The following is a 25,249-nucleotide window of genomic DNA, read 5'->3' on the forward strand; positions in this document are numbered from 1 at the left end:
CTCCGGCGTTCCATGGGGCTGAGGGGGCCACACTCATTTCCATTTCAATAGAGGTCCCCCCGAAAGCCAATTGGCTCATTCAAATTACGCCAAAGAGTGTAACTATGATGTAGCCTATAAACGTCTTTGAAGGGTTCTTTATTGTCTCAGAGAGCCAACAAAGTTTTGACGAACCACAAAATTGAACAAGCTATCTGGCTGTTGCAGCAGACATCGGGTGTTTGTATCCTGACATGCAGGGCCCAAGAGCTCCTCCCATCAAGCAGGTGCTTCAGAGCAACAATACACACGCTCAAACCTTTTACCCAAAAGCTGTGGCGCTATTGAACTCAGCAATCGAGCAGTAATAGCCTATTTACTTGCATGTACTTTCAGCAATTTTCAGTAGACATCTACACCAACCACACATGTCATTCAACAATACAATACACCATTATGTCCACTGAAGATTTTTAGCTAATGCATGTTTGCTGCTGATGCTTTTGCACCCTAGTTTAGTGGTATTATATTATTTGTATTTTATACTTTATATTGCTTATATTTTCTGTACTTACATTGCCTATAGATTCTTTAGCCTATAGCCTACTTCTGTGTCACTGACATTTAATATTTCTAATGTCATTATTGTCTCATTCATGTCATTCTTTGTAAATTGTGTCAAGTCTTAAAAGGATCCCTGGCTAATAAGCCTTAATACATTGTAATTGCCCTCTATAACTAAAATTTAAAATTTAAAACACCTTAAATATGTATTTATTTTTAGAAATAGTTCATCTTTTACTCAAGCGGGACAATACCCTTTGCAAGTTGATGATGTCATTTGTCCATGTGTGGTCTAGCTCTATGGAATGTATGGAATGCATGTGCAAATAGAAAACGTAAATACATTTGCAAATAAAAACAACTTAATACTTCCTGAGGTTAATATGAGCATCACATTGTTGGTATATAGGGCAATTATAATATATTAAGGCATATCAGGCTTATTAGCCAGAGATCCTTTTAAATACAAATTCACCACATGAGGCCTCAATTTAATTTTCTTTGTGCTTGCACATTATACACAATGACAAGTTATTGTAATTGAATCTTGAAGACTAATTCCCTCACACAATATTCTCATGGTTGTTGTCTAGTCTGCAGATCCATCTATACATATTTATCTACAAAAGGTGCCCAATAAATAAATTAAATATAGTGCCAAAAGAAAGATCACAGAGGTTTTCACTTGCAGTTTGTGTACTCTGTCTCTGAAAAATGTCAAGATGCCAACTTCAACGTAGGTTGTAATGTTAGACAGCCTAAACTAATTTAGTAGTATAGCTCAAAGTGACATAAAAACTAGCCATTTCTTAAGTGAATATGAAGAGGTCTGTTTATTTCATGTTTGACCCATGATGACAAGGCAGATTCTAAAAAGATGATGCTAAAATGTAACATCATGCTTTTATTAGTTGTTGAAGTGTCATTGAGTGTCAGTATTTTAGGGTGAGCATACCGCTTAATGGTTGTCAATTGTCATGGCCACAATGCTGATATTGCAGTTCTCTCCAGTGAAGTCTTCACATTGGCTTGGACAAGCCAGGCACTACAGAAAAGAAACACAATTGATTAGTTCAAAAGTAAATACAAATCCATGAGATTTTTTTTCATGCTTTCAATACATTGATCAATCAATCAATAATACATTACATTTTATCTAAATCATGCAAAGCACTTAACCTGATCTAAAACTAAACATAATACTTTTTTCCATATTCAAAAAGTTATATATATTTGGCATAATATATGGGTGAGAATATATTTTGTATGCTGAAAATATGCGGGTCCAAAATATGTATGTATGTTAGGGTCCAAAATGTATTTTAAAATGTATTATTTTAACAATTTACAACTTAGCAGTACATTGAGTAAATTGATTCACTCACCACACCCGCTCACATTTACAAACATCAACGGCTGAATAAAAAAAGAAGGCAAGTAGAGTCTTGATAAAGAACAAATATAGGTTTTACTTGAAAATACAGAATCATTGATTACAGGAACTTTTGGAAAATCAGCAACAATTTCATTCCTAAATTCTAAAATATTTTGTAGTATACGCTATAATAATCTATATAGAGAATTCCAGGGGTCCAGGATGAAATATATTGCACCCAAGAGAAACTATTGTCTTAGAATTCTGGTTGACAATAGTTGTAATAGAAATCCAACAGTCTGTATTCCTTGAGCATCAAAAAGATGCCCATCTCTGCAAAGTCCAAGCTTCCATAATAATCTAGAGTCAATTCCATGATTTTCCAAAGGTACAGTACAATCGCACTTTTTCGCTGGCAAGGGGACGATAGACGATGTTTTAACTCTGGCAGTCAATGAGTTAAATGTCCTGTGGAGACTTTGGTAGGAAAAGATCTCCGTTAATATACTCGCCACATCCCCATGTATTACACCTGTCATTGCTCGTTTACTTTGAAGTTGCTCTGGATGATCATGTCATAAATACGATTAAATGTAATGATCCAACTTCAGTGTGTCCAACTCAAGTATATTGGTTACAGTTTTACATCAACCCAAGATGTTTCGAGAGGAATGGGTCGGTTTCACAGAGAAACGATATCATGCTTGAACTTGCAGCAGTTCCTTTGTTCCTCACTGCATCGATGACAAAACGTGCCTTGTCCTGTGTCACTTGCTTGACATTGGCGTTATCATATTCTTCTCTGATTATCACTCCCTTGTGTAAAAGTTTGTCCAGGACATTGTTGAGAACAGGATCTGAAACGCTGTTGATGAAGCTGATCCTCACGTCAGACAGTCTGTCTTCTGCTGGACAACTCAGTGTGCACTGAACTTGTTGTCTCCTAATGGGATGTGAAACACTGTCGATGAAGCTGCTACGCACAGACAACAGTTTGTCTTTCGCTTCATGACTCAGTGTGCGCTGAACTTGTTGTTTTCTTAAAACAGCAGCTGAAAGGTGTACATCACGTTTCCATGGACAGTCGGAGATCTTACTGCTTCTTAGAAGTAAACTAACAGAAGTAAACCTTCGCTTTAAAATCACGTCAAATGTTTCGATGTAATCACGATGGGATGATTCATCAACTTCAAATTCTGCCTCATTCGGTTGAATTTTGATGGAATCATCTTCAGGGGAAGTGGAGAGGGTGTATTCTTGCTTTGGGATTAGTTTACAGGGAGGGTTTCCAATGTAGATTTCTTCTCCATTCATCTCCTTCCTTTCCTTCTTCACTTCTCTCAGCACAACGTTGCGAGGCAGCAGCAACACTTTCAGGATCGAACTGGGATGATCATCATCAATAGGTGGTGTATAAAACAGCGACACCAATGCCTGGACAGGACTGGGCCCGAACAACATCTCTTTGATGATACCAAATAAAGATAATCCAGTTACATCTATGATAACATGAGTTTTTGTGATCACATGGGGTTTGATCAGCTCAAAGCCATCATCATCCATCACATGGAGAACAGACAAGGATTTGCCTCCACCCATGGAGAGGATCTCACAATGTGGAAATTGTAGCTGACACACACACCCCTGAGAACCTTTGATGTCAAACAGTGGTCCTGCAGGCCTCTTGTCAAGCTGGGATAGAAGCCTTCGGTCCCAGTGGACTGTCCTGTAAGTCACATCTCCCTCTGTCTTCATCTTAAACACCAGGTCGGTCGCGTTGCATTGGAACAGTCCTGCTTGGGTGCAGTGGAACCTGTAGCTTTCCTTGTTTTCCACAACAATGATATCAGGTGTAATTGTCTGTGTTTTGTCCAGTAGCGTAACATCATTTACGCTGTGGGACCGCTTTGCTCTGAAACTCTCTATGTTCTCTAAACATGGCATTTGGCTCAGTGAGGGTAAGCTGTGAGAACGAGGCAGAGAGATGGATTCTTCTATTCTCAAACCACTGAAGCATGAACTTTGATCAGTTTCATCTTGGAGTTCCAGAGAGGGATGTAGAGAGGACTGTGACTCTTTAACAGGATGTTCTTCCAGCTCCCCATGCAAAGGAATAGTTCCCTAAATAAATTAGAATAGAATAGAATGGAATAGAAGAGAGGGGAAAATAAAATCAAGGATATTAATTAAACAAAAATGAACCCAAGACTTTTCTACAATGCCATTTCTTAAAAATGTAAATGTCACTCCTTGCCAACTGACTGTTAATGCGTAATTCCTGACTCTTTGCCGATGTAATAACATACCGTGCCAGTAACTGTGCCATAACACAACACCACACATGCTTGATGGAGATGTATGTTATTGTCTCCGCCAGGCGAAAGGCATGGCGAGAGGCCGACTTATGTAAAACACATTTTTGGATATTACTGATCACAATTTCACACACATCGGTACACATGATCTCTATAGTCATGTGATCAAGACAAATCTTGAAACTTTGCACGCACATTCACTCTACATTATGGAACATATGCCACCCTTTCAACATTGCCCTATTATAGCGCCACCAGGAGGACAATTTTTCATTTTTTTAGATTTTATATTACTCTTACAAATGTTGTCCAAACATCACGCAAATCGTAACATATTATCTCTTTAGTGTCTTTAGTCTGAGAGATAGACCCCCGGTCTGTCTGCTATGGATGTAGAGATCAGAAGCACATAGAGTGGACCTGCTCAGCCACAAAGCCCCTGATCACTGGTGCTTTGTCACTGTTAAACCACAGAAGGATCTGCTGTCCCGTCTCTCCTTCCCTTCCACTGAACATGGACTCTGGAAAGGTACACTAACTACTCTAACTAAATAACAATTGTAGTTGCAAATTACCTAAACTGTGCTTGTTTAACTTAGTTTAGAGAGGAGTCCATGCACTAAAGCCAACTAACCCAGAGAGTGTTTTCATGTCATTCTGAGTCAGAATAAACAGAGTTTGTCTCCAAAGAGATTCCTGGGTCCAACCATTCAACACAATGCAGATAAATAGTAGACTGAGACTTGAATGACACAAAGAGCCAGGCCTTTACTGACACTAGAGCTTCTCTCTCCTTAGTCTGACTATAGAGACTCTACTTTACATGGACTCTGCTTGTTTTACATCCGACCAGATAGTTCATTACATTCATTTGAGTTGAGAACCTCTGGGTTAATAATGATCTCACCTCTGGTGTCTCCTCCATCTTCACATCAGGTTGACCTTCGACCTTCTTGCTCTCTATCTCTGCTCCCCCCTCCTCATCCTCCATCTTCACCTCCCTCTGGGAGGTCATGGAGCTGCCTGTCTGGACATGCTGGGAGCTGAGGTCTGTACTGCTGCTGACTGATGCTGGAGAGTAAGTCTGTCCTTCTGTCATAATAGAAGAACTCTGAGACAGCTGTGAAGGATGGATGGATGGATGGATGGAGAAAAGAGAGAAAGCTGATGTCTGACCCATGGACTCCATCTTCATTTCACCAGACAGTTTCATCTCTACAGAAGAACAACAAACAAACATTCATTACACATGATGAGTATAGAAGACATGAGGTCTGATACATTGTTTTATGCCTGTACATGAATATCACTGTAAACTCAATTAACCATATTCACACAACGGCCATTTTGTTTTTACATCATACTTGGAGGTTAGCCCCTCCCCCTCCAGTATGAAGTATGAGTTAAATGGACACAGTGTACTTAGATTTTTGTAGAATGCTTGGATGTGCTCGATTCTACACGAAAACGCCCAGAGTGTGAGGGCAGTTTGTTAACCAGTGTTGTGGCTATGGTTGTAAAGAAGATGTTTTAAGCGATTAGCCACATCCAGCTCGTCTGTAATGAGCAGGTTAATGTCATCCGTCTTAATTTTGATGTTCGTAAACCTTGCGTGCGTAACTGCAACACGGTTTACACTACCGCGGCAATACAAACATCAAGCTCTGAGTTTTTTTGCCGCTACGTGTTACCATTGCGACGTTATTCGCAAAAAAATACGAAAACACGCCCTTTTTGGCCGCACACGGTGCCCCAAATGCTACACCTCCCACACGGTTGACACGTCCCCGGCAATGTATACATCAAAACGTGTGGAACGACCGGCCCAACCAGGCTATTACTTTTCTTGCTGTTTCGTGTTACCACGGCGCCGCCTTTTTGGCCTCCATTGAAACCCATGTTAAAAGAAAAGTGCCCGAAACGCTCCGAAACTTCGCCTACCTCTCCTAAGTGGGGGTCTGCGAACAAATACATCGGGCTCCGTTTTTGGCTCAGACCACCGGAAGTGGGTGAAACAAGCACTTGAAACTATTTCCGTAATTGTTTAGATTGTTTAGATAGACCTTTTTTGGGGGGGAGGGGGGGGGGGGCTTCGGTGAACACAAACAAAGACAGTTTGGACATTACTGCTAGGATCAGATCCCACGATTGACGGAACTCTGGAAAGAGAGAACAGTTCTCTGTAGCCATGTTGAAGTTCTTGTTAATACTTTTCATTGGTTAAATGGTGTGAGCAAGGAGATTGTCTATTTTCACTACTTTTGCATGACACTGTCATACTACAAAAAACACATACAAAAAGATTAAACATGGATACAAGGTTTCTGCTTGAAAGACTATATACATGTGACATATACATTTAATATAAATGGGGGGGGGCTACATTTGGAATATTTTGACACATGCATTATACTGTAGTATATCTGAATATCTTGTCAGTATAGGCCAGTTAGACATTTCTTACCATTGCTGTTCTCAGGTCTCTTGCAGCTTATCTCTATGAAGGGATCTCCTTCTTCGCTCTTCTGTTTGAAGAGAAGCAGCCTGTTTCCACAACAAGCACTTGAAACTATTTCCGTAATTGTTTAGATTATTATTATTATTATTTTTTTTTGTATATGCTGCTTTTTTGCTTACATTTTTGGGGTTTTATTAAGTGTGCCTACCATGTAATGGCAAAACACTTATTGTAATCCTCCATACTTATTAATTAATTTTATTTCACGCCGCAAAATTCGATTGACCATAACTGCCGCACGATTTACACTACCGCCGCAATATATACATCAAAACGCGTTACCATTGCGGCGTTATTCGCAAAACAACACGAAACCCCGCCCCTTTTGGCCGCACGCTACTCCTCCCACATGGTTTACACGTCAGTGTCAATACATCAAAACGTGCGGAACGACCGGGCCAACCAGGCCATTACTTTTCTTGCCTTTTCGCGTTACCACGGCGACGCAATCGGCAAAACCACGTAGCCACGCCCCCTTCTTAGTCCCCCATTCTCAAACCCATGTCTTCATCATCATCATCATCTTCTAGGTGGCCTTTGTTATGAACCTTTCACATTGAAATGGGCCTTTAAACAGCTATAACTCCAGATGGCAGCATGCTACCGAGTCCATATTTGGTGGGTGGACATTTTGGGTAGACAATGTTTTGTTAGGGACCCACAATTTTGGGTCCCTAACATTTCACTGAGCTTAAAAGATTCTTTGAAAACATTTTTTTTTTAAATGACCACCCAAAAAACAGTTAAGAGCATGTTTCAAGCCATTTGGAGTTGATGGTGGTACTTTGTAGTGACACTATTTTGGGTCTCCAGCCAGCTGCAAGCACACTTAACATTTCTTAGAAATGTTGTTTCTAGTTATATATTATATTTTTCAGAATGGGTACCAAAATATATATTTATATACCTTTGGGAAAAATCAACTCTGTCCGTCTTGTGTGTCCCCCCTGGCAGACTAATTTCTCCTCCTGGACACTGTTGGCAAAGCACAATGTACGTAGAGATGGCATGTTGTTGACTAGTGAGAGGACAGGTGGACAAAATACTGACCAACCCAGACAGCAAAATGTTAATTTAACTCAGTCTAAGAGTGTAAAAAAATACCATTACAATCCACATGTACATTCTCAGAGTTAAATTAACACTCTTGCTGTGGACACCTACCATCTTTTTACACATGGCCCAATACTTAATATTAATAAAGCTGTCGTGAAAATTATAACTAGAAATATAGCTGCAAGCAGCGATAATACGGGGCCAGTGAGAGAGAGACAGACAGACATGGAAACTGGAGAGAGAGAGAGAGAGAGAGAGAGAGAGAGAGAGAGATGGAAACTGGAGAGAGAGAGAGAGAGAGAGAGAGAGAGAGAGAGAGCCATGGAAACGGAATAGATTGAAGAGAGACATGGAAACGGAATAGATTGATGAGAGAGAGAGAGATGGAAACAGAATGGATAGATTGGACATCTCAACCTATTGCCATTAACAGGAATCGAACTCTCAACCTTCGGACTAGGATAAGGATAATTCCTTTTAACAGGTCGTTCATGAAAGTCCTTGTGGTCTTGTTTCCAATGAGAACCTGTGAGCAATTAGGGGTTAAGAGTCTTGCTCAGGGACAAATTTCATTTCATCGACGCATATGCTGGGATGGCCTGGAATCGAACCTGGGGCAACCAGGGCCTCTGGTTCCCTAGGCGTGCTCACTAACCACCCAGCTATGGCCGCCCCATGATAGGCTAATAGGCTGCAACACTACCTATAGTGCTATAGCTTTGTCCAGGCTGATGTTGTCTGTTGAAGATCATAAACTCTTGCCTTCTGTCATGAACCAAGCCAACACTAAGATCACTCGTTCACAAACCATTTACCAATAGAGAAATTGTATGCCTCCTCGCTACCGAAAACAGTGAAAGCAGCCGATCTACAAGCTCAGAAACACGTTGCTATCTGAAAAGTTTTGAGATTGTAGATCGGTTATTTTCACAATGAAGTTTGTCATACATTAAAAAAACATACTCTCTCCAAGAAGCATTTCATCATTACCTTTAACAGTTGCACATGTATTCAATGATACAGTCATGTTGTTTGCAATTCAACTTTAAATTAAGTCTGCATCAAGTGAGGCTTGAACTGGCGACCCTGAGATTGTGAGGCCTTCATTTAAGGGAGACGCCATTGGCCCAACAGATAAGTAACTGTGAAAAAGGAGATCACACAGATGATACAGTTTCACGCAAATAGCTGAAAAATCCTGGGTTTAAGTGTTTTTCAAACTGCTCAAAATTGCGGACAATCTAAGGGCGAAGCTTACTGGTCAAAGCGATAGATGTGTTCCTCATGAGTCAAGGCACATGTGTAAGCAAGTTTCACGACTTTCGGACAAACGAGGCATGACTTATGCCTGTTTAAAGTCTGCCTTTTCAAAAAATTGCTATAGCGCCCCCTTTTGGCCAATTGGAGTGAGATTGGTTTCAGTGATATTTGGAATGACCCTGTACATTTCTGCCAAGTTTCAAAGAAATGTGAGTCTGCATGTATGTTTTAGGCACAGATGAATAATTTTCATAAAACTGTAATAGTTAAAATCTATCTCCTCCTGGGATTTTTGAGCAATCTGCACGAAACATTTTACACATGAACTTTGGACCACTGCCTACAAAAATTTCCAACGGATTTTCCATAAGTGAAAAAATGCAGAAGTTAGGAGCCAATGACTGTTTTTCATATAATTCAAAATGGTGGGTGATCTAAAGGTCAGAGGTCAAAAGTCAGACCACGAAAGTTGTCGGGCATGAAGAGACGCATGTGTGTATCGAAGTTTCATGGTTGTAGGTCAAACAGGGCATGAGTTGTACCTGTTCAAAGTTGGCACTTTCAATTGAGTGCTATAGCGCCACCCTTTGACGAATGAGTGTGAGAATTATTTCTTGGTAGTTTTTCATGAGCATCTACCATATGGCCGAGTTTCGTAAAAAGCGTGTGCACGGTTAAGCCAGAACTGGCAAAAACAAGTATTTTTCAAACTGCTCAAAATTGCGGAAAATCTAAGGGCGGAGCTTAATGGTCAAATCAATACGTGTGTTCCTCATGAGTCAAGGCACATGTGTAAGCAAGTTTCACGACTTTCAGCCAAACGAGGCATGACTTATGCCTGTTTAAAGTCTGCCTTTTCAAAAAATTGCTATAGCGCCCCCTTTTGGCCAATTAGAGTAAGATTGGTTTCAGTGATATTTGGAATGACCCTGTACATTTCTGCAAAGTTTCAAAGAAATGTGAGTCTGCATGTATGTTTTAGGCACAGATGAATAATTTTCATAAAACTGTAATAGTTAAAATCTATCTCCTCCTGGGATTTTTGAGCAATCTGCACGAAACGTTTCGTACTTGAACTTTGGACCACTTTCTACAAAAAATTCCAACGGATTTTCCATAAGTGAAAAAATGCAGAAGTTAGGAGCCAATGACTGTTTTTCATATAATTCAAAATGGTGGGAGATCTAAAGGTCAGAGGTCAAAAGTCAGAGTGTGAAAGTTGTTAAGCATGAGGAGACGCATATGTGTATCCAAGTTTCATGGCTGTAGGTCAAACAGGGCATGAATTGTACCTGGTCAAAGTTGGCATTTTCAATTGAGTGCTATAGCGCCACCTTTGGACGAAAGATTGTGAGAATTATTTTTTGATCGTTTTTCATGACCATCTACCATATGGCCGAGTTTCGTAAAAACCGACAGCGCGGTTCAGCCAGAACTGCGAAAAGTGGCAGAAGAAGAAGTGACAGAATAATGCGAATAACAATACGTGTCCAGAGCAGAGCTCTGGCCCCGTAACTACAGCTATGTCTACAACTGGAACTAGAAAAGTCCTTATTTCTAACAACAATTAAAAATCACAAACGTTTCTATGATCCCTAGAATGTACACAAGCATAGGCCTACTTACAGCTCATATATGTCACTTTTGCTGAGATCTTGCCAGTCTCTCCAGGTAAAGTAGTGTTGACAACCTCTCTCTGGACATGGGCTGTGCACCTGCTCTGTCAGGCCCGGCCACTGCCTTGACAACAAAGACAGTTTGGACATTACTGCTAGGATCAGATCCCACGATTGACGGAACTCTGGAAAGAGAGAATAGTTCTCTGTAGCCGTGTTGAACAACTTGTGACACACACAGAAAATAAAGAAACTGTATGTCACATGTTATATATACATTTACTTGTGTTATATATCATGTTATATCTTCGCTGTCATGCAGAAACTTTGTATGCCTAAAACTGTTACTTTTAAGGAAATAACTAACTAAAAACTAAAAAATGAACTAAGGCTGAACGATTAATCGTTTTCAAACCGAAATCGCGATTTGAAACCACGCGATTAGCTAATCGCAAAGGCCGCGATTTTTTATTTTTTTATTTTATCATAATAAATAATTGTAATATTAATATTAATCCCAGAGCACCCGCGGGACTTGTCTCCTTCTATCCAGAGTGGCTGCCTCTCTCTACAGGGAGCGAGAAGGCAGCGCCCCCCCCCCCCCCCCTCTCTCTCTCTCGCTCTGTCCCTCTCATAGAGTTAGGTTAAAGTTTGTCGAGCGGCCGCGTTGCGCAACTTAAGTCCCCGATGCCGCGCGTAGCGGTAAAACATTATTTTCGGTTCGACACAAGTAGTGTAGTAGTAGTGTTGCTCATATCTATGTTTGTTTCTGTAAGTGTAACTTCTATTTTTTCCATCATTATTAAACTATTACTGTCGGATGCTGTGATCCAATGTAAACAACAATACGATGCAAAGCACTTCCTGGTCAGTGTTGCCAGGGTTTGAGAGAGAAATAAGCAACCCTGTCTATGAAAACAAGCCCAAAACAAAAGAAGCGACTATGAACTGTATCTTTGTCACTTATGTACAGTGGTGGAAAAAGTACTCAAATGTTGTACTTAAATAAAAGTATCAATACTGCAATGTAGAAGTACTCTCTTACAAGTAAAAATCCCAAATTCAAAATTGACTTGAATAAAAGTAGGCCTACAAAAGTATTGGTTAGTATTTTATTAGTATATTAGTATTTAAGTAAAATGTACTTAAAGTACCAAAAGTAAAAATACTAATGTTTGAAAGCAGATCTACAAGCTCACAACGCGTCGCATCGCGGCGAGTTGTGAGCTTGTAGATCGGCTATTTTCAAATTACCTAGGTATAAAATAGGGCTAAAGTGGTTAATGTAGGTTTTATAATATTATAATTTATATCTGCAAAGTAACTAGTCACTAAAGTTCTCAAATAATTGTAGTGGAGTAAAAGTACAATATTTGCCTCTGAGATGTAGTGGAGTAGGAGTTAAAGTATTGGAAATTAGAAATACTCAAGTGAAGTACAAATACCTCAAAATTGTACTTAGTACAGTACTTAAGTAAATGTACTTAGTTACTTTCCACCACTGCGTTATGTATTCTGAGTTTTTCACTTCCAAGGAGTAGTAGTAATACAATGTACAGTAGGAGAGGACTTTGCCTTGTGAGACAAAAAAGTGTTAATTTTAGTTGAATGTTAATCTACATAAGCTAAATACTGGATATCAGTAAATATGCTTCTGGAGCCATAAGTGAAAGACTTACTTATTTCACTGCTGTGAATTGTTTACACGAAATGGTAATTATTTGTTTAATTTTATTTTTATTTATTGAACTTCATTTCAGAAAAAGCTTCTCTTCTTGAGCCATAAGTTAATGACAACAAGTTCAATGTTGGGTTGTTTACAAAAATAAGCTATTTCTATTCCAGCTAAATGTTTAAATATATACATGGGGAAAAAAGTACTTGGAAGATACATGTTGGAAGCAATGAAGCAATTCATATCTTTTAGTTCTCATCCTTATTTATTATAATCTAGAACAGTAAATAAATGGTATGCCATTTGGTAATGTTCCATTACTTCCAATTACTTTTTAAACGTACACAGTGAATACTAAACTGAAGCTTGACTTTAAAAAAATGTTTAAGATTTTTTTTTTTTTATTAAAAAAATCGCAATCAAATCGCAATCGCAATATCGGTCAGAAAAATCGCAATTAGATTTTTTCCCAAAATCGTTCAGCCCTAAAATGAACCCATGGATCCAATGGACTTATTATTTAGTCACAAGTTCTTGTTAATACTTTTCATTAGCTAAATATAAAAAAAGATATTAAAAAAAAACCCACAGACAAATTTAACCAATCTACAAGCTCCTGTGGTGTGAGCAAGGAGATCGTCTATTTTCACTACTTTTGCATGACACTGTCATACTACAACATGAAAAAACATAAAATAAGATTAAACATGGATAAAAGGTATCTGCTTGACAGACTATATACATGTGACATATACATTTATTATAAATGGGGGGGGGGGGGGGGGGGGGGGTACATTTGGAATCTTTTGACACATACAGTATACTGTAGTATATCATATCTGAATATCTTAGTATAGGCCAGTCAGACATTTCTTACCATTGCTGTTCTCAGGTCTCTTGCAGCGTATCTCTATGAATGGATCTCCTTCTTCGCTCTTCTGTTTGAAGAGAAGCAGCCTGTTTCCACAACAGAGGAGACACTGGTCTCTCCCCACCCAGTGAGTTGGGTACAGGGTACATGTCTTGATAATCAACCTAGTAATGGCATACATCATAAACATACAGTTGAAGATAATTGATAAATGCAAGCAGGATTGTAGGTCCCATGCTGAATGCCACACTTATTTCTCTGCAGAGGACAATTCCATACTGCATACTTTTACTTCTACTCCACTACATCTCAGAGGCAAATATTGTACTTTTACTCCACTACAATTATTTGAAAACTTTTGTTACTAGTTACTTTTCAGATTTACATTTTGATACCAATACTTTCGTACTTTTACTCAAGTAAATGTTGGATTCCAGACTTTTACTTGTAACAGAGTACATCTACATTGCAGTATTGATACTTTTACTTAAGTAAAACATCTCAGTACTTTTTCCCACCACTGCTGCAGACATACATAGATACCCCACTGAGATTTGTTCGGGTTATTAGACGTCAAAAATACGTCTAAGGGCTAGGCTAAAATAGGGTTATAATTGGTATAACAGTGAAAGTTTTTTAGACGTCTAGGCTTAGCCTAGACGTTGATTAGCTGTTTTTTAAGCGTCTGTTTATAGACCGTCTATATTATAGCCCTTGAAATGACGTCTATAATATAGACGTCTATATAGACGCTTAAAAAACAGCTAATCAACATCTAGGCTAAGCCTAGACGTCTAAAAAACGTTCAGTTATAACCCTGTTTTAGATGGAGGTCTAATAGCCGACTATGGCTCACTGGGACAGTAGACAGATCATAATCAAAGTAAAGAGTCAACATTAGGTGCTTGAGGAGGACACAGTACCTGTGGAAGAAGCCGTGGGGGATCTCAGGCAGGAGGTACACGTGAACGTTAAGGTCGTCCAGTTTGTCTTCGCCCCACTTCTCGCTCACAACGTGGTTGTCTTTCAGGTAGCTGGGGAAGAGACAGGCCGCGTCCGGATCTCCCTTCACCGCCTTGCCGGTCGAGTTCCGCCACGCCTCGCCGGGGACGAACACCGGGGCCTGGGGGTTGAGCGGGCTCCCCACGTTGGTCGGGAGGCAGATTTCAAAATGCTGCAAGAGGCTGAGCAGCATGCCTTCCTCCTTGCTGCTCCCCACCATCTCGTTCACCAAGTCCTCGTCGTGGAGAACCAGGCCCTCCTCCATCTCCCGGCGGACCAGGATCCGTATGGCGGCGTTGTGCAGGGTGCCTCTGCTGTTGAGGTCATGCACCCACGTGCGCTTCTGTTTGACCAGGATGCTCTCTGTCCTGAGCAGGTCCCTGGGGATCCCCTCCAGTTGCTGCACCAGGTCGTGTCTCACGATGGTCTGGACGGACAGAAAGAACGAAAGAACGAAAGAAAGAAACAGAATTTTTACTTTACACATACTGTATAATATTAATGTAGCATGTATGTCACGCCCTAGTACGAGCAAATTGTGTAAGGCAGGGGTCTTCAACAGGGGGTCCAGGACCCCTAGGGGGTCCTCAGAGCTACTATAGGGGGTCCGCCAAATCTTTGTGTGATAGGTTTTTGTTTTTTACATTAACCACTTGAACTAGAATTGCTTTTCTGAGGAGAACATTAGCCGAAAATAGCCGATCTACAAGCTTGTAGATCGGCTATTTTTGGCAAAGAGCTATCGGTGTAGAGGGAAAAAAGAGCAGACCACACAAACAAAAAAAGTTGCATCTGAAACACAATTTTATACAATATAGAGGGGGTCCCTGCTTCATCTCTCTCTCAGCTAGGGGGTCCTTGGCCTGAAAACGTTGAAGACCCCTGGTGTAAGGGAATAACAAAGGAGCTTCTTGCATGATTTTGACTCCTTTTAGTGGCTCTGGAGCTTGAAAAAATAAATATTTGTATATCCCGTCCTCATTTCCGTAATGCAGGTACAGTACCTGCACAACAGTACTTTAATAGCATTGCACTGGGACAGAACAAAACTGTCTAGCAATCCTAATGATAATACTGCGTTGTTTGCACCTACAAGGCAATGAGAGCTTGGATCCAATATACCAAAACAGTCGTGATAAACAAAATGATAGATTTACTGAGCACACACTAGAAGTTAGTTAACCCATTAATAGTTACACAATTGTCTCCGTTGTTTGCACCTACAAGGCAATGAGAGCTTGGATCCAATATACCAAAACAGTCGTGATAAACAAAATGATAGATTTACTGAGCACACACTAGAAGTTAGTTAACCCATTAATAGTTACACAATTGTCTCACATTGTCTCACATAAATAATACACAATGTATAGTCTTTAGAATTTGCAAAGCAGATCCAATTCCATGAAGAGAGCTGCATTTTATAGGTCAATTGTATTTTGGAATAGTCTTCCAAGGGAGATTAGAAACACCAGAGAAAAAGACAAGAAAAAGGAAACTTCGACTTCATATAATGTATACTCAAAACATACAATAACATCTATTCTTACATACCAAATTGATAGTGCTACTTTTTAAATCTGTTGTATCCCTGTCGGTATCTCTTTTTGTGTGATTATAGACTTTTGTAATGTAATGTAATATAATTATTTAGATGTTATTATTTTGTTGTTTTTAGTGTTTCTTTGTAATACACTGTGATATGTTGAATGTTTTTGTTAATGTATTTTAATGTCTTGGACCCCAGGAAGACTAGCTGACGTTAAGGCGTCAGCTAATGGGGATCCGTTTAAATAAACAAAACAAAAACACTGACCTTGAAGAGTGAGATGAGGAGAGAGGGGCGAATGAATACTCGATCACTCAATGCATCAAATTCTTCATACCAGACGATTATCCCAATCCGATGGAGGTATCGCAGGAGAAACCGCAAGATACTGTGGAGGCTCTCGCGATTCAGGTCAACATGGGCCAAGATTAGATCATGTAGTTCCTCCAAGAGAACAATACCTGTAAGCAACAGAGGAATTCATTTAGTAATATAATGTTCATAATCTAAAATAATAACTGTAAAAGCCTTGGTTTAGATAAAAGTTGACAAACCATGTTGAGGGATGAGTTTTCCTTTAAGTAATTCATATATGGCTTGCTCCACTTCTTCATAGCTCTTGGGTAATATCCTCTCAGCACAGGGAAATATGTTCTCTGAGTGGATATACTTCAAAATGTCACCTCTGAGCCTAGCAATATCCTCAGTGCTTGTGCAGTCAATTGTGATGAGATCCAAAACCTGTGCAGAAAGTAAAGAGGAGAAGAAGCCATGTAACACATGAACAGTGGTGTAAAGTAACTAAGTACATGTACTTATGTACAATTTTGAGGTATATTTCCAATTACCAGTACTTTTACTTCTACTCCACTACATCTCAGAGGCAAATATTGTACATTTACTCCACTACAATTATTTGAAATCTTTAGTTCTTTAGTTACTAGTTACTTAGCAATTATTATATTATAAAACATACATTAACCACTTTAGCCCTATTTCATACATATAGGCTATTTGAAAATAGCCGATCTACAAGCTCACAACTTGAACTTGTTGTGAGCTTGTAGATCGGCTATTTTCAAACATTTTAGTACTTTTACTTTTGGTACTTTAAGTACATTTTGATACCAATACTTTTGTAGTTTCACTCAAGTAATGTTTTAATTCCGGACTATTACTTGTAACAGAGTATTTCTATATCGCAGTATTGATACTTTTACTTAAGTAAAATATCGGAGTACTTTTCCCACCACAGCACATGAATGTATAAGCTTAATTTATACGGCACAAGTCTCAAAGGATAATTACCTGTAGGTTGTATTCCAAAAGGCAATCAAGCTCACTCATCTGGTCGACGAAGAGAGAAGGGTTTTTGCTGTCCTCCAGATTCTTCTTCTGTTGTTTCAAAACGCCATTCCTGTCTGCCAGCATGCTTTGGACCTTTTCCTCGATGTCTCTCTTCTTTTTCGTCACCTCCTCTTCATCTTGACACTGGTCACAGTGGGTGCCCACCAGGAGGACAACGGAGCCTGGAACGCGCAGCTGGATGTTGTTTATCCAGAACCACACTTTGTCTTTGAAAGACATGTGATCATGGATGCTGTAGCTGGTCGATTAAAAGGAAAATGTGCTATTAATAGAATTACTGACACAATAATTAAATATAATTCATGAAATAATGAGCACAAATCAAACTATTAGTGGATGTATTGTTTAGTGAAGAGCATGATTGGGAAAAAAAAGAAGAAATTCCCACAAGGTCTTACCTGGATAAATTGACAGCAAGGATGACGAGGGCCCATGGCGTGATGAAGACGTGGTGGGTCAGGTAGTATTCCTCCTGTCCCGCAAAGTCCCAGAACAGGAAGCGGACATTCTGGGTGTACAGCTCGCTGATCTCGATGCCCTCGGTGCGGTCCTCCTCTGCCACCTCCACGGGCTTGCCCTGCTTCAGGCTGCGACACAGCGTTGACTTCCCAGCCATGGAGGAGCCCAGAAACATCGCCTTGACCGTCCAGGTGCTCCGCGTGCTCGGGTTCTCTTCCATTTGGCTGAAATAGCTCTGGATGTCTTGAACGCCTCCAACACAGACCTCCTCCGGTGGGCACCTCAAAGGGTTCCCCGTGACCTTGCACATGGTCAACTCACAGCTATCAATCTGGAACAGTTGGGGCGGCAGCTCTGTCAGTTGATTCCTCTCCACAAGCAGCTCTTTTAGTTTCCGAAGACCCACCAGAGGCTGGAGGTCCTGAAGGCAGTTTTTTGACAGGCTGAGGTATGTGAGGCTGGTGCACTGGTTCATGTCTGAAGGTAGCTCGGTCAGGTGGTTTGTGCTCATTTTAAGGAACTGCAACTTCCCCAGCTGAGGAAAGACCGCCTCTGGTATGGACCTGATGTTGTTCTGGTTCAGGTAGAGCCTCTCCAGGTTATGCAACTCACAGATTTCCTGGGGGAATTCCACCATCTCATTCCTGGAGAGGTTGAGCTCCGTCAGGTGGACCAGGGTGGAGATGCCATTTACTTGTCTCAGTTTGTTCCTCTGGAGGTCGACTCTTCTTGCGTCCTTTCCCTGCGTGAAGAGCGACTGAGGAAGGGCTTTCAGCCTCCGCCCCGACAAGTCCCATTCCTTCTTACGGTTTCCTGTAAATGGTAAGACAAATCGTTTGATTTAAAACACAAAAGACTGTGTCTGTCAGTAAATCATTTTTTAGGATGGAAGTTCCATCAGGGAACTGAACTGCTTCTACTGCAGGATCCATCCTTTACATCTGAGCATGTCTGTGGATGACTGAGTGATAAGGAGCATTGGTCAGCATTGGTCAATCACAGAGCAGAGCAGTCGTAAAGCCATTAGGTGTGAACACACACAAACTCACCTCTATGCCATGTTATGTTAAAAGAGAGCCAGAGCGCAGGTATATTTCATTTTATTATAATACACATGACAATAAAGTTGAACGGAACTGGAGGAAAAAAACTGTAGTAATTAATACATAATTTCCTATTAAGTAGGCTACTAGGAAAAAGATAGATAGTATACAGTGATACTGTATGAAACCTGTTTACAAAAGCTTTGTCATCACCAGGCTCAAATAGGACTCACATACCTTACCCTTATACCCTTTGGTTAATCTGTTCATTATACTTGCAGACCATACTGTATTACTGTACATTACTTAATATATATGTTACAGGTAGATTGGCATTCCAGGTAATATAGAGCTATTCAACAATCATTAAAAATAAACAAGAAACAAAAATCTGAAAAGTATTTATCGGGCAAAAGTATTCACATACTAATTGTCTCCGCCATGTTCTGCTCTTCTTTGCAAACAGTTTTTGCTACTACTCCTACCAATTGTGTCCAAACCTCAAACTCAAATTGGTACACAATTTTCTGATTCTATTCTGACTATGATTGGCTTTCAAAGTTTACTGGAGGGGCCCATTTTGCACGACATACAAGAACCGCCGGTCCAGCGGGAAACTTTGCACTCACACTCCCAGTAGGCCAAGCAAGAATCTCCACCCAATGTCTTTTTCAAATCGGTCAGTTATAGCGGCACCATGGGACAGATTTTTGAAAAAACACATTCGTTACTACTCCTACAGATTTTGTCCAAACCCACACATTATCTCTGTAGTCATGTGATCAAGACATATCCGTCACATTTCTTGTATTCCATTCTGATTGATTGCCTTCCAAAGTCTGTGGCGGTGCCACGGTGGCCCGGTTTGCACAAAATGCCACACATCATGAATGCACCTCCCGATTGCTGGGAAACGTTGCACGCACATTCCCACTAAGCAAAGGAAGCTCCATCCTCCATCCAAATTTTTCAAATCTCCTCAGGGTGGCGCTATAACAGCCCACTTCACGTTTTGGCCTAGAACTCTTGAACAGTAGGTCATACAATCAACATATTTTCACCCTGGATTCCCTGGATCATGAGTCATGACAACTTATAGGCCCTGTTTCTGTTTGTGCCATATTACATTTTCTGACATAGTGGATTTTCTTCAAAACACACTTTTTGCTACTACTATCTCTGGGGTCATGTGATCAAGATGTATGATGTCTGAATTTTCATGTCTGCCTTCCAAAGTTTGCGAGCCCTGGGTAGGCAACCCGTCCTGGGCGGAGACCTGTGCTCTGAGCAGCACACTTTTATAGTTTAACATGTTTCATTTGAGCCACACTGCCACACGTAAAAATGTACAGTAAATGCTTGAGAAGAAATGCCCAGCCTTCAAATGACCCAGCAATAAACTCTGAAAATGAACAGCTGGTCTCAATGTTAAGGGAATATAGACTTTGCTCCAACACAGGCTGAAATTATTTAAAAAAAATGTTCCACTGAGATAGACTATCAGTTCTGATGAGCAACATTACTCAACTTTGGCATCAAACATGTTAGGGAATGGTGGACATAAAGATAATTTTGGCCAAAAACTATTTGCAAAGAAGATGGCCAAGCTACCTTTAATAAACATTAACAGGATTGCATTTAAAACCCTCAAGCATACAGGTAACACCATTCTTGTATAAATAATAACATTCCTATCTGAGTACAATGTTTATTGCAGTAATTATTACATTAAACATTAACTTCTACAGAAGGAACTGTTGACAATTCACTTTATATAGAGACATATCAAACATATTTAAGAGTTGAAAGCTTGCTAAGTTGCTTACCATTTACATGAGCCATTGTCTCCCTCATGTCATTTCCTCATACTGTACACCGGTGAATAGCTACAAGTTACTCACCCTGTTCCTGGTTTCTTTATGGGAGGAGTAAATAACAGTGGTTCACCAGAGTTAGTAACAGAGATAAAAGCAATCTCCCTTGCAGAGGTTGATCTGCCCACTGAGAAAATATTCAATTTGACTAGTGATACTGCATTATTATACATACCATATTACTCTCTCTCTCTATCTGTGCAAAATAATCTGTCAAGCTGTCAGAAATCATTTCACAAGAGAAAAGATGCACGGTTAACCTTAACTTCCTGTTACTACATTTTTATTTTAAAACATTTTAATTTCCTGCCCTACAAAGCCAAAGTGCAGTAACTACATTATTGGACACATTTACTTATATATTTGTCTCAAAGGTCAAATCAGTCTTCATGATTTTTGGGAATAAACTAGTGCTGTTACATGAACAGATATACAATTAGTGCAATATCATTTATATACCAATAACCCTAATTTGGCTGGACAATTTAAACACTAAAGCCTTTTTTATCAGTTTACTACACTTTGGCTTTATAGGGTTCGAGTAGTATAGTAAAGATGTATCTAGTTAGTAGTAGTAGTCTCCACATGCCCACCAGAGTTTCATTTCCTCCTAATGCTGAGGCATAGTTTCACTTCTGTCACGCAAGCTTTCCTTAGCCGAGACAGAAGTGAAACTATGGTATGGCACAACAACCAGTTGACAGCTCCACCAACAACACACACTGCTCCCACCCTGTGGTCATCTGAGACAACAGCAGCTACTGTGGTCTTCATAGGAAGACCTCTGTGATAATACAGTACATGATCTTGTGCATTCTCATTGTCAATAGTACCAAGAGGCAGTTGTTTTTCATTGATGCCTCCTTATTTTTGGCACTGCCCCACTTCAATCACTGACATCACCACGATTACTTGCATCCAGTTCCAATGTCTCAGAGCTAGATGTCCTCAAGAGGTATTTAGGAACATGCTGGAGAAAAAAGAAAACATATGCAAGAGCTAGTTCAGTCTTTTTCAGTCCTACACAGCATAGCTGCAAGATGTCAACTGATACAGAACAAGAAAGAAAAGGATACACATCCAACATGATAAATGTACAAGACAGATTGTTTCCCTTTCTTTTTACTGAATGGGTTCCCAGATTGTAAAAGTACAGAGACCACACATGGTAAATGCTTGAATGGTATTATGTACAATAAAGCATTATATTATAATAATATAATATCATTATAAAATATTAAGGTTGAGCCACTGATGCACCTACAGTATTTTCATGGTAGTAATGGATCACTTTGCAGGACAATACGCATGGTGCATTGCACCAACAGCAAGAGGCAGTTGAGTTTAGAATAGATGTTAGTTTATAAAAGGTTACATTTAAGCATTTTGATGTGGATAAGGCTACGAAATAAGGATCTGGGTTAGTAACTCCACTCATCACGCAACGCATGTTGAGTATTGTCCTGCTAATTCCCATCATACTGTCACATATTGACCACTTGAACCATTCATTCATGTAATCCATCAGATGTACCATGTTGAACTGACCAGGGAGCAGTGAGCAGGCAAGGCGAGGTTTCTGGCAGCTCTGTGCTGAATCCTTTGACTATGGCGTGTCGCGGTGGAAGTGATGGCCTGACTCCTAGTGGACGAACGAAGGCGACCGGTGGAGGTGGATGCACCATCGTCTATTTCAGCGAGAAGGTCTGTGAGCTCTGTGTCACTAACCTCCTCTTCCTCTGTGAAGCAAATAGGAGGACAAGCTATGAAAAATCTACAAAATCAGTACATTCAGAACTGATACCAAATAAGAAGAATGAAAGAACACATAGGCTACATGCATGACAGGCAGCATCTACGTGTAGTTAACTGAGTTACCCGAGTGAGAAGGGCTGACTGCACACTCTGGACAAATCCAGTCCGTCTCAGGGCCTGTATCCAGCAGGGAAGCCAAGCAATCCATGTGATACCTGTAAATATAAACACACACACAATATTATAATACTGGGATATTAGATGGACCAGTGGCCCTAAGTGTCCAACATTTTAAAATGAGAATAATTATCAATAAATGGGAATACAGAGGATTAGATGCAACAATGCAGTCAGATCCATAAACCAATTAGTTTGACATAATCTGCTGTGTGCTCTATGAGGAACAACTCCCACGATACTTTCTAAACGTGCACTTATTATATTAAATCTTTTAAGAGCATATTTTTCTTTCTCTCCAAGATTTTTTCATTAGAAACAAAAAAAATATCAGTCCTCAAGACATTCATCAGCTGATTTTTTTTCTCTCCTTTTGGTCCTCTGCTATGCATCTCTTTTATATAGGTGTGTGAAGAACTAACCTTACCACGAATTAACGAGTTAACCTTACCACGAATCACAACGTGTGCACAACAGTAGCTGGTTTCTGCGGTCGCTCCGTCCACACTCTTCACAAATGCCTCCGTCCACCTCTTCATCTTGAGTAACAACTTCACTCCTATTCTTCACTCCAAACTTCATAGATAGAACAAAGACAAACAGTGCAAATCGCATAGGTACATTTTTGTGATATTCCATGTCCTCGGGGGTTATAATCAAGGGAATAATAAAATGTTATCTCCTCCTATGTGTTTACAATGTGACCAATCATTAAAGTCCACCTTTTTTAGAATGTCTCCTCCAGGCTGGGATCTCTGTTGGATGACAGTGAAGCTGATCCGATCCACTGGGCATGAGTTTGTGGTCTGAAACCCATTAAGAGTAACAGTGCATTATTTTCCAATTCACATATTTGGTAACCTGAGAATAACATCTTGAGAAGAGTGACGGAACTTTTCTACCGTCTGTTAGTGTTTCGGTTGTTTTTCTACTGTCACAAATTTAGGCAGACATACTTGAACGAGAGTATGATTTACACTGTAAGCTACAGTTAAAACTATAAGTGGATTTACCACATTAGCTTCTGTATGAGAATTGTCATCTAAAACAGGGGTTTTCAACCAGTGGTCCGGGGACCACCAGTGGTCCTCGAGGGGGTTCCAGGGGGTCCCCAGCCAAATTAATAGTTAGCAACCAAATTGACCCTTATATGTCTGTAACTCTGAGAGTGTACAAATGGAACCAAATGGGTTCCATTTGTACACTCTCAGAGTTAAATGAACACTGGTGATGATACTACAGTGTAGATTGGGACCCCCAAGAAATCTAAATGGTTGAGTCCCTGGCATATCTTTTCAAATGGGGGTCCGTGGGGCGTGGGCTAATATTTGTCAATTTTGATGAGTTGAAAGCCACTGATCTAAAAGACAAGTCTATCAATCCACTCTTGTACTTGGGCAAATGTTACCCACTTGTACATAACCCCCTTTAAAAACGTACCTGGGACCACTGGAGAATGCATTGAAGACAGAACACATGTTGACATGTATCAAGGGTGCCTAACTGCTGCCCGAAGGGACTCAGGCAGATCGGGCATATTTTGTTCGAATCGAGCATGGCACTAGGAGGAATACTATTCTCTGTTCTGCCCCCGCCTGTTTCCTGTGTCACCAACAATGTTGTGCTCCTGTCCATGTTGATAATCATACGATAAACCTGAAACCTTTGTAATGGTATGATGCACTATGCAGTTGCAGTATTTGTAAAAGAAAAACGGTTAGACCTGCTAACAGGCTACTGTTAGTTGAATGTTCCAAATACAATATATAATGAACTGGATAAACTTTAAAGAAAGTGGGAAAAAAACACTAAACAATCCAAAAAAATCGTATTTTTACGTTTTGAAACGTTTTGAAAGTTCCTCTCTCTATGGAGCTGTGTTCCGTGAGCGCTAATAACAGCTGTGTTCCGTGAGCAGAAATAACGGAGCAGAAATAAGACTTCCGGTTGACGATCTCTTCAGAATAAGAGTATCCTCTAGAGTAAAAAGAAACCATTGAAAACCATTGAAAAACGGTTCATTTGCACATTAAAACTATAAATTAAGCATTTAAACGAAGCTAGAAAACACATATTATGTATATTTGTAATAAAAAAAGTTTTTAACTGTTTTAATAACATAAAAAATGTATCTAAATGGATAAATGCTGTTCACTGGAGTGCATAGACTTCACAAATTGGGCGCTGGACACGAGACAGCTATTTGCGGGGGCACGTGTGATATACGTACGCGTTCAAGGAGACCCCCTCTACAACGCCACACTCTCCGCTAAGCCAGACAGGTGTATTTGGAAAAGTGGCGGGCCGTCCAGTGAGGTCAGGGGTCAGAAAACAGTCCATTTTCAGTGCATAGACTTCACAAATTGGGCGCTGGACACGAGACAGCTATTTGCGGGGTTGTTTTCTGACCCCTGACCTCACTGGACTGCCCGCCGCTTTTCCAAATACACCTGTCTGGCTTAGCGGAGAGTGTGGCGTTGTAGAGGGGGTCTCCCTGAACGCGTACGTATGTCACACGTGCCCCCGCAAATAGCTGTCTCGTGTCCAGCGCCCAATTTGTGATGTCTATGCACTGAAAATGGACCTTTTCTGACCCCTGACCTCACTGGACGGCCCGCCACTTTTCCAAATACACCTGTCTGGCTTAGCGGAGAGTGTGGCGTTGTAGAGGGGGTCTCCCTGAACGCGTGCGTATGTCACACGTGCCCCCGCAAATAGCTGTCTCGTGTCCAGCGCCCAATTTGTGAAGTCTATGCACTGAAAATGGACCTTTTCTGACCCCTGACCTCACTG

General features: G+C 40.3%; 1 protein-coding gene across 4 annotated transcripts; it reads right to left on the bottom strand.

Annotated features, from left to right (window-relative positions):
• Window positions 1–1,263: 1,263 nt before the first annotated feature.
• On the bottom strand, window positions 1,264–24,219 carry LOC311047241 (malignant fibrous histiocytoma-amplified sequence 1). 4 transcript variants are annotated; one of them, XM_084059893.1, is made up of 16 exons: window positions 23,897–24,219; window positions 23,179–23,262; window positions 22,908–23,032; window positions 22,403–22,494; window positions 22,073–22,263; window positions 20,477–21,494; window positions 17,547–18,420; window positions 17,089–17,386; window positions 16,335–16,521; window positions 16,048–16,241; window positions 14,153–14,658; window positions 13,236–13,393; window positions 10,694–10,868; window positions 7,659–7,726; window positions 5,141–5,325; window positions 1,993–4,039 (listed from the first exon to the last, which is right to left on the bottom strand). In XM_084059893.1, the coding sequence occupies exons 6-16, from the start codon at window positions 20,502–20,504 to the stop codon at window positions 2,561–2,563; spliced, it is 4,152 nt and encodes a 1,383-aa protein (XP_083916019.1). In that variant the 5' UTR covers window positions 20,505–21,494; window positions 22,073–22,263; window positions 22,403–22,494; window positions 22,908–23,032; window positions 23,179–23,262; window positions 23,897–24,219; the 3' UTR covers window positions 1,993–2,560. The 4 variants fall into 4 exon arrangements, with proteins under 4 accessions (XP_083916020.1, XP_083916019.1, XP_083916017.1 ...); XM_084059891.1 differs by having other exon boundaries at window positions 5,141–5,448; XM_084059894.1 differs by lacking the exons at window positions 1,993–4,039; window positions 5,141–5,325 and adding an exon at window positions 1,264–1,588.
• Window positions 24,220–25,249: the final 1,030 nt, after the last annotated feature.

This window comes from Gymnoscopelus microlampas, assembly GCF_963454915.1.
Source record: "Gymnoscopelus microlampas genome assembly, chromosome: 1".
Classification (NCBI taxonomy): domain Eukaryota; kingdom Metazoa; phylum Chordata; class Actinopteri; order Myctophiformes; family Myctophidae; genus Gymnoscopelus; species Gymnoscopelus microlampas.

Excerpts from the sequence above, each read along its gene's own strand:
- LOC311047241 (XM_084059891.1), bottom strand. The coding sequence starts at position 20,504 with ATGAGGGAGACAATGGCTCATGTAAATG. Across the intron at positions 14,659-16,047 it reads TCCTCATCTCACTCTTCAAG|ACCATCGTGAGACACGACCT; the intron begins GTCAGTGTTTTT and ends CTGTCCGTCCAG. Across the intron at positions 4,040-5,140 it reads AGATGGAGGAGACACCAGAG|GGAACTATTCCTTTGCATGG; the intron begins GTGAGATCATTA and ends TAATTTATTTAG.